A 9,420-nucleotide genomic window follows, 5' to 3' on the forward strand; every position below is an offset into this window, starting at 1 on the left:
TGACATTACCAGGGCTATCTTCTGTTGACCCAGTGGATGTAGGGGGCTGCTGTACTCAGCACATGAGCATGATTATGTCCACACTTCCCTGTGTATTCTGAGTATGGAAGAGGCCTTGTGGACAATGTCTGTCTTCCGTTTCCTTGGAGACAGGACTGTTAACTGTGTGCTTTGTGTGGCCAGTCTGTGTTTCCCATACCCTGCTGCCTCCAGCTACTGATTCTTCCCTGGTGCTCACTTTGAGGCTTCTTAGGCTGGACCCATCAGTAGCATCCTATTGTCCGTGTGGGACCCAGACCTGGGCTCAGTGTTCTGGTGTGATCTCTCAGGCTTTCTGTGGGGCTTCTGTGTATTTTCTGATATGTTGTTTTCTGCAGGATAATGAGCGCTGGGAAACGAATCGCATGCTGACCAGTGGTGTGGTTCATCGGATTGAAGTGGACGAAGATTTTGAGGAGGATAACTCTGCTAAAGTGCATCTGTTGGTGCACAACCTGGTGCCCCCTTTCCTGGATGGAAGGATTGTCTTCACCAAGCAGGTAGAGACTGTGGCTGAAGGTGCTGGTGGCAAGGAACCCCACAAGTGTGAGCTCTCTGTACTGAAGCAGTACCTCTTTCCTCTAGCCAGAACCAGTCATCCCTGTGAAGGATGCCACCTCAGATTTGGCCATCATAGCCCGGAAAGGCAGCCAATTGGTGCGCAAGCACAGGGAGCAAAAGGAGCGTAAGAGGGTATGTTGTGACCTCTTGGCTTACTACCCCTCTGTGCATGCGTTACGTAGTGCCTCACAGCCTTTGCTTGGACTTTCCAGAATACAGGTTTTGGCAGCAGTGATGATAAGGAGTTCATATTTTTATGACTTGGGCAATCATAGAATCCCAGACTGGTTTGGATTGGGAGGGACCTTAAAGCTCATCCAGTTCCAATGCCCCTGCCATCAGCAGGGACACCTTCCACTAGACCAGGTTGCTCAAAGCCTCATCCAACCTGGCCTTCAACACTTCCAGGGAGGAGCAGCCACAGCTTCTCTGGGCAACCTGGTCCAGTGTGTGTCACCACCCTCACAGGAAAGAATTTCTTCCTAATGTCTAATCTAAACCTGCCCTCTTCCAGTTTAAAGGCATCACTCCTTGTTCTATCGCTACCTGCCCTTGTAAAAAGTCCCTCCCCAGCTTTCTTGTAGGCCCCCGGCAGCCCAGCTCATTGCATTGTCTCGTGAGCAGCTGCTCTGATGATGTGATTTCCTCAGGCACTGCCTGGGATAATGAGTTGCTGTGCACTGGTGCAGAGGACTCTGATCCAAAGGACGTTCAGATCATGGGAGAAGAGAGCAGGTGGAAGAGTGCAAGGTAGCTTGGGGACAGTCAGCAGTCAGTATGGTGGCAGGATATATTTTGTCATGTCTCAGCAGAAGACTTGTGAGGAGGAGTATGCAGTAAGGCAGCATATTAGTTTTTGGGGGTGTTTTCTAGGAATTTTGCTAAAGCTCATGTAATAGCTGTGGGGAAAGCACAGATGAGTTCCTTGTAAATTGAAACTGAGCTGTATTTGAGCTCAGTTTGAGTGGTATGAGTGGAACAGGTGCAAGCTAGACTGATACTGGAGGCGAGAGCAAACAGGAAAGTGGGCGAGAGGTCTGTGAGCACCTGTCAAGAGCAAGAAGATTCTCTCCGGTTCAGATTTGTGTTAGGTTTAAGTTCAAATTTAATGGAAGGGTCAGCAGCTGGAACTATTTTCTTAGGAGGCAATTGGTCATTCTGTGCCTGAAGTCTCTGTATCCAGACCACTGTCTAAAAGCTCTGCTCCAGTTCCCGTGGCGGAGGGAGACTTGATGTAGGAATGGGATGTGCATTCCGTGTTGTGGCACTGGGGAATTGTGGGCTAATAGCTTTTTTCGTCTTATGGGTAGGATTGGAGGAGAAAGATTTGTCAGTGCTTGCTGTGGCAATGTTATGGTGCTCTTTTGTCCTTCCAGGCTCAGCATAAACACTGGGAGCTGGCAGGCACAAAACTGGGAGACATTATGGGGATCAAGAAAGAGGAGGAGAAGGATGAGATGGTGACAGAAGATGGCAAAGTGGATTACAAGTAGGAGCTTGCTTTGAATTATTCCTGCTCAGCTGGTGATGGAGGCTGTAGGCATAACAGAGTGTGTGGAGAGGCAGTTTCAAAACTTCTGGTGTTTCCTTAGAACTGAGCAGAAGTTTGCTGAACACATGAAAGAAAAAAGTGAAGCCAGCAGTGAGTTTGCCAAGAAGAAATCGATCCTGGAGCAGAGACAATATCTGCCCATCTTTGCTGTGCAGCAGGAGCTGCTCTCCATCCTCAGGTAGGGCTCTAGAGAGCTGTCATAGAGCAACTCCATGTTATTTGCCTGTATCTCAGGAACCCAGGTGTGAAGTTCTCCTAAGTACATGGCACATTTGGGAGGTGGACCCTCAGGAAACAAAACCCATTGGTTTGTGTGGTTGGTGGCAGCTCTCCTGTCTGAGCGGGATGACACTTGGGTGGCCAGCCAGGGCTGTGAATGCAAAAGCCCTTCTTTGTGGTGTGTGAAGAAATTCTTTTTCCCTTTCTTCAGAGACAACAGCATTGTGATTGTGGTGGGGGAGACGGGGAGTGGGAAGACGACTCAGTTGACACAGTACCTCCATGAGGATGGCTACACAGACTATGGCATGATTGGCTGCACCCAGCCCCGCCGAGTGGCGGCCATGTCGGTTGCCAAGCGGGTCAGCGAAGAGATGGGGGTGCGTCTGGGAGAGGAGGTGAGTCTAGCAGTGGGTGCAGGGGTGCAGCCTGATGACAGTGAGTGCATGGGGCTGTTGGAAGACATGCTGGTATCTCTGCCCCCCCCAGGTGGGCTATGCCATCCGCTTTGAGGACTGCACGTCCGAGAACACAGTGATCAAATACATGACAGATGGGATTCTTCTTCGTGAGTCACTGCGAGAGGCTGACCTGGACAACTACAGTGCTATCATCATGGATGAGGCACATGAGCGCTCACTCAATACTGATGTGCTCTTTGGCCTGCTTCGGGAGGTGTGTGCGAGCCTGGACTAGAGGACAGCAGCACAGGGCACTTGAGCTGGTCTTTAAGCAGAGCATTGTCAGGGACAGTCCTTCTCTACCAGATCTGGCAGAGGGAAGCAGAGTTGCTGCATCTCTGTCTGCACTTACTGCTCCAATGTCCTGGTCCTTGGTTTTGGGGGGTTAAATCTCCCCTTGTGCCTAAGTGCTACCAGAGGCTTGCTGGCTAACTGTCAGGAACTCCAGGTATGGAGATCTTTGCTAACTTAAGGCTTCCTGGACCACGGTCAGCAGGTCTTCTTAACTGCACAGACCATGTAGCATCTCTGTTCCCTGGCATTAGTGGCCAGTGCCTCTAGAGTCCAGCAGAAACTCTGTCCTATGCTGTTGTCTCAATAAAGATGGAAGCACCCTGCAGCCATGCACAAATGCCCCTTCCTTACTGTTCCTTTCATCTGCTCTCTAGGTGGTGGCCCGACGCTCAGATCTGAAGCTTGTTGTCACTTCGGCCACCATGGATGCAGATAAGTTTGCCTCCTTCTTTGGGAACGTTCCTATTTTCCACATTCCTGGGCGCACTTTCCCTGTTGATATTCTTTTCAGCAAGGTATGCTCAATGTTGCAGAGGGAGGTTCTGTTGTGACAGAAGGGGGTTGTGACTTGGATGTACTGTAGTCTGTGGTGGAGAGAAGATGGAAGAGGAGTAGCTGTGCTATGATGCAGCCTTCCACGCAGGACAAGGCAGGTGAGATTATTGGTGTCTGTAACCTGGGCTGTGCCTTTCAGACCCCACAAGAGGATTATGTGGAGGCTGCAGTGAAACAAGCCCTGCAGGTCCATTTGTCCGGTGCTCCCGGAGACATCCTTGTCTTCATGCCTGGCCAGGAAGACATAGAGGTAGGCTGTAAGTGCAGGCACTGTCCTACCCTCTTGTTGGTTTAATTTTATGTTTACACCCCTCTTTGTGTCTAGGTGACCTCGGAGCAAATTGTGGAGCACCTTGAGGAGCTGGAGAAGGCGCCTGCTCTTGCTGTGCTGCCTATCTATTCTCAGCTACCATCAGACTTGCAGGCCAAGATCTTCCAGAAGGTGCTGATGTGCGCTCTGTGATAGGAGCGGGGACAGGGGAAACTGGTGCAGGGAAGGCTACTGAGCATGAGTGAGAGGTGCAGACATGCCTTTTGTCTTGCATGTGGCGGGTGAGAGAAAGTGTGTACCCCCCTCAGCTACTCAAGAGTCACCCGTGTCCTTCTGGGTTCTGTACTGCTGCTCTGCACTCTTCCTCAGTGGTGCAAAGGCCCTTGCCCAGGGATCTGACTGACATGCAGTGTGCTTGCAGGCTCCAGATGGGGTCAGGAAATGCATTGTTGCCACCAACATTGCGGAGACTTCGCTGACAGTGGATGGCATCATGTTTGTGATTGACTCTGGCTACTGCAAGTTGAAGGTAAGCCAAGATGTCCTGTGGTGTTTATGTCTGTGATCTCTGGGGTTGGGTTGAGGGAGTTCTGTGGTAGTGATCCAGCCTTCCTCTTCAGTCAGTTCTTCTTGTGCCCTGCAGGTTTTCAACCCCCGTATAGGCATGGATGCACTGCAGATCTACCCCATCAGTCAAGCCAATGCCAATCAGAGGGCAGGCCGAGCTGGCCGAACAGGCCCAGGCCACTGCTTCAGGTAGGCATGTCAGTGCTGTTCCTGTTGTGCCTGCAGCTTGGCTTCAGGTTATATATCTTCTTTTTCTCACCGGAGCTGTTCGTTATCTTGCATCTCTTGGGGGATGAGGGCAGTAGGCAGGCGTTGAGGTCTTCTCTTTTGGACCCAGTGCCTCTGCAGAGGAAAGGATATGCTCTGGTTTCTTTCCTTGCCCGCCTTCACTTGTGGCTGTTCTGCCCTTGGTGCTCTCAGAATAACAGCTGAGCCAAAAGCAACTTTCTCAAGGCTTCGCTTTGAGACTGGTCTGTGCCCAGAGCAGGACTGTGCTCGAGAGGGCTGTACACTGTACTGCAGCCCAGGTGCCCTTATGTGCTGGGGAGGCCAGACTTTGGCCAGGACAGGGGATCCTCCTCGGGGTCCTGCTGGCTGGCCTGGTTGAGCACAGGGTCACTGCCCTGTGCCATGCCTGGCTAGGCTGGGCAGTGGCTGGTGAGTCAGTAAGGAACACGGTGGCCTGAACAGGGGGAACATGCTCTTGGCATCTGTCCCCCAGGCTCTACACCCAGAGCGCCTACAAGAATGAGCTGCTGACAACCACGGTGCCCGAGATCCAGCGCACCAATCTTGCCAATGTAGTGCTTTTGCTCAAGTCCCTGGGTGTGCAGGACCTGCTGCAGTTCCACTTCATGGATCCACCCCCTGAGGACAACATGCTGAACTCCATGTACCAGCTGTGGATTCTGGGGGCCCTGGATAACACAGGTACAGGCTGCTGGGGCAAACTGTCAGCCCATGGGGCTGGGACCTGCCCAGCTGCTGATCCCTGTGCTGTTCCTGCAGGTGGTCTGACCTCAACAGGACGTCTCATGGTGGAGTTCCCACTGGATCCTGCACTCTCCAAAATGCTGATTGTCTCCTGTGACATGGGTTGCAGCTCTGAGATCTTGCTCATTGTCTCCATGTTGTCTGTGCCTGCCATCTTTTATCGGCCTAAGGTACTGTTTGCTCTTTCAGCAGGTTGGGGCCCTCCCTGCCCTGTAGGGTTTCTAAGAGCAAATGGACATTCTGAAGTTGATCAAGTATTATAACCATTCTAACCAAGTGTGTGTAATAATTTTTTATCAGTTTAAGAACATATAGTTATAAGTTAAGCTTTAAGTTTATGGGTTGTATTTTTGTTACATTCTGATAAGTTATAAGTTAAGCTTTATTTTTGTTAAATTTGTTAAGTTTTAAGTTAAGGATTAAGTTTATGGTTTGTGTTTTTGTTAAGTACTGATAAGTTATAAGTTAAGCTTTAAGTTTTTCTGTCTCTAAAAAGAAAAGAGGAGAATTGTGGGGGGTGTGGGAACGTGTATTGGCACACCCTGAGAGAACTGTGGGAACTGAAGGGATACATGTCTGGAGAGAGGAAAAGCACCTGTGTGGACAAGGCCTGAGAAAGGAACCTTGGGATGTGCCTAAAAGATGCACCCTGGCAAGCAAACAGGAAGGGATGCAGGCAAAGTCCATCAGCCAATTAGGGGCATGTGAACTGCTCGTGCTGCGAGTGAAGGGCCAAGAACACGTTAACGGGTGTGGGTGATTTCATTAGTTTTGGGGTATAAATATAACTGTATTGGAACAAATAAATGGTTTCCCTTCCTGCTTGATCATATTGATCGTGTGGCAGAGTCCATGATTGAGTTCCCGCACTGCCCTTTGACTAACTAATGTTCTTTGCTTGCCCTTCAGGGCCGAGAGGAGGAGAGTGACCAAGTGCGGGAGAAATTTGCTGTTCCAGAGAGTGATCACTTAACTTACCTGAACGTTTATCTGCAGTGGAAGAACAACAACTATTCTACATTGTGGTGCAACCAGCACTTCATCCATGCCAAAGCCATGCGGAAGGTGAGGCTGTGTCAACGAGCCTGGGGGAGGGAGCCTTATGCAGGAGAGGGATCCGAATGCAACTCACCTTTGCAGGTGCGGGAGGTGCGTGCCCAGCTCAAGGACATCATGGTGCAGCAGCGGATGAGCCTAGCATCCTGTGGTACTGACTGGGATGTTGTCAGGAAGTGCATCTGTGCTGCCTATTTCCATCAAGCTGCAAAGCTAAAGGTGAGTGGTGTCTGTGCTAGTCTTGGGGCTGAGAGGCCCTGCCTGGGAACAGGAGGGCTAACCACACTTCTCTCTGCAGGGCATTGGGGAGTATGTGAACATCCGCACAGGCATGCCCTGCCACCTGCACCCCACGAGCTCTCTGTTTGGCATGGGCTACACACCAGACTACATTGTGTATCATGAGTTGGTCATGACCACCAAGGTGAGCTTGAGCTGAGGGCTAGCAAGAAGGGTGAGGAGTGCTCTGAGAGAGGGGGGAGGGCTTTCCTGTGATGCTAGGATTTCTCAGAAGGGCAATTCTTAACCTTTCTCATCTATACTAACAAAGGCATGTCTGTGTCACCTGCAGAGTCCTGTTTGTCCCTTTACCAGTATTTTTCCCTGGCATAGGTGGGACTTGTTTGAACCTCTTTGCGGTCTTACCCAGGCCAGTCCATAGCAGATTCTGAGGGCAGGAGGAACTGTCTGGAAGGGGCATAGTCCCAGCCTGAGAAAGGCCATCAGCAAGTGGGGGAGGAAGGGAGCTGCCAGGGCTCTGTAAATGGTGCCCAGGCCCTGAGAGCACCACCTTACTACCCTGGTCTGTCCTGTTGCTGCAGGAATACATGCAGTGTGTCACTGCTGTGGATGGAGAGTGGCTGGCAGAGCTGGGCCCCATGTTCTACAGTATCAAACATGCTGGCAAGTCACGCCAGGTGAGTCTCCTGTCCGGGCCAAGCTGGCAGACAGCCGGGCCACTGCCTGCCTGTTGTAGTGCTGTGTATGTGGGTGTGTGTGTGTGTGTTTGACATGGAGGGCACCTGCTGGCCAGTCCTTTGCCAGTCACTGACCTGCTGCTGCTTTGCTGCAGGAGAACCGCCGCCGTGCTAAGGAGGAAGTGTCTGCCATGGAGGAGGAGATGGCTTTGGCTGAGGAGCAGCTGCGTGCCCGTCGGGAGGAGCAGGAGCGCCGTAACCCACTGGGCAGCGCAAGGTGGGTGCTGGCCCTGCCTGGCTGTGGGTTGCCTGCTTTAAGAGCAGGAGTAGTGAGCTGCATGGAGGATCCCACCTTCCCCACGGGTGTTCTGGTGCAGGGAAAGGTTGTATCTCCCACTCATGACCCTTGTCCTCTCCTGGCAGATCTACTAAAATCTACACCCCTGGGCGGAAGGAGCAGGGGGAGCCCCTGACACCACGACGCACCCCAGCCCGCTTTGGCCTCTAGGAAGGCAGTGCCCGTTGCTTTGAGGCTTAAAGACTGCCAGGAGCAGCTGAGTCTTAGGAGAGTGCCCAGCTCCTCTGACCACTCTCCTCTGTGAGGCTCTCTACAGCTTGTGGCCTGGGAAGGCTTTGGGGCTTGGCACTGATTTTGTTACGGAACAGAAAGAATTTTATTTGTTTAAAGGTTGGTTGGTTGTTGGTCTAATCCTGGATTTGTTTTGTGCTACTTCTTGTCCTGGAGGCGAGTGCTGGGTGGAGGCAGCTGGCTGGTGCTCTCAAGTTGTTGGCCTGTAGAGCATGGGACAAGGCACAGAATTACCTGGCCCTGGCCCCTTGGCCTATGCTCCTGCCAAGGCAGTTCTCCCACCACCCATGCCCTGGGCAGGGAGTGGGTGCCCAGCTGTCCCTGTACACACCAGACCATAGGCCCAGCCCTGTTTCAGGCCAGGCTGTGCCAGGAATTGTGCTCACCTTCAGCTGCTCACAGTGGCCGTGCTGCTCACATCTTCTGAGGGCGAGGTACATCTTTTCCTCCTGCACCCTGCCCAGTGTCACTTAATGATGCCTGGAGGAAAGGCAGGGGAGATGAGGTGATGCAGTGGTGCAGACAATCCTGCTCTGCTGGCCTTGCAGGAGGTTGGGTAGTCCAGCAGTGTCCGTCTGTCCCATACAGCCCTGCTGGCAGCAGGAACTCCAGTAAGGCTTCTTGCTCACATCTGCTCCTTCGCACACTGGCTGATGTTGTGCAGCACCAGCTCCCTCTGCTTGTGTGGCCTGCGGCTGTCAGAGAGTGCCAGGATGTGGGAAGTGCGCAGGGTTGTCATCTGTGTGAACCAGCATGTGACTGATCTTCCCAGCCTCTGTGTGCCTGGGGCTGAAGGCAGTTGGAGGAACCAACCAGCCTTGCACTGCCCTTGCACCCCCTCCTCTCTGTGCCACTCCCCTGCGCTGAGCTCTCAGAGGAGCTGTTGACCACTTCGACTGAGGCCATTGCTCCATGTTTCTCCCTGTCCAAAAGGGTAAACATAACAGGAGCAAGTTGTTGGAAATGAAATTTCTCTATGCCTTTCCCTGTCTATGCGGCTTCCCAGCACAGAGCAATAGTGTTTAGACAGCCAAGGAGACATTTTTCCCTCTTAAAGCACCAGATCAATAGTGGGGAAAAAAACCCCAAACCCAACCCTCTGTGTCTCTGCACTATAGTAAATGTGAAGCCCTCGGGCCCAGGGCCACCCCAGCAATGTGACTGCAGTGGCTGTGGGGGGTGGGTGCCTGTGCAGTGTGGCCCCTCTGCTCTGCACAGCACACATGGGGCACAGCTGGCAGGCCACACCGCAGGGGCACATCCTGGCAGGGCTGCAGGCCACGAGCCCCAGCAGCTTCTTGGGGTAAGCACAGCACCTATGGGTGAGGAGAGGCTCTGAGGAGGGA

The 9,420-nt window shown here is 52.4% G+C and overlaps 1 protein-coding gene across 1 annotated transcript in view; it reads left to right on the plus strand.

Annotated features, from left to right (window-relative positions):
* Positions 1-8,177, plus strand: part of DHX38 (DEAH-box helicase 38) — an 8,576-nt gene extending 399 nt beyond the window's left edge. Inside the window, exons 2-20 of the mRNA XM_029084521.1 lie at positions 378-539; positions 625-732; positions 1,977-2,089; positions 2,193-2,330; positions 2,583-2,769; positions 2,861-3,046; positions 3,501-3,641; positions 3,821-3,931; positions 4,007-4,123; positions 4,374-4,481; positions 4,596-4,708; positions 5,241-5,449; positions 5,528-5,682; positions 6,422-6,577; positions 6,653-6,796; positions 6,879-6,992; positions 7,390-7,485; positions 7,641-7,762; positions 7,909-8,177. Of these exons, the coding sequence (XP_028940354.1) occupies positions 405-539; positions 625-732; positions 1,977-2,089; positions 2,193-2,330; positions 2,583-2,769; positions 2,861-3,046; positions 3,501-3,641; positions 3,821-3,931; positions 4,007-4,123; positions 4,374-4,481; positions 4,596-4,708; positions 5,241-5,449; positions 5,528-5,682; positions 6,422-6,577; positions 6,653-6,796; positions 6,879-6,992; positions 7,390-7,485; positions 7,641-7,762; positions 7,909-7,993 (2,538 nt within the window). The 5' untranslated portion in view covers positions 378-404 and the 3' untranslated portion in view covers positions 7,994-8,177. The remainder of the gene's footprint in view (positions 1-377; positions 540-624; positions 733-1,976; positions 2,090-2,192; positions 2,331-2,582; positions 2,770-2,860; positions 3,047-3,500; positions 3,642-3,820; positions 3,932-4,006; positions 4,124-4,373; positions 4,482-4,595; positions 4,709-5,240; positions 5,450-5,527; positions 5,683-6,421; positions 6,578-6,652; positions 6,797-6,878; positions 6,993-7,389; positions 7,486-7,640; positions 7,763-7,908) is intronic.
* The last annotated feature ends 1,243 nt before the right edge of the window (positions 8,178-9,420 follow it).

This window comes from Antrostomus carolinensis, unplaced genomic scaffold (genome assembly GCF_000700745.2).
Source record: "Antrostomus carolinensis isolate BGI_N321 unplaced genomic scaffold, ASM70074v2 scaffold39834, whole genome shotgun sequence".
Taxonomy (NCBI): domain Eukaryota; kingdom Metazoa; phylum Chordata; class Aves; order Caprimulgiformes; family Caprimulgidae; genus Antrostomus; species Antrostomus carolinensis.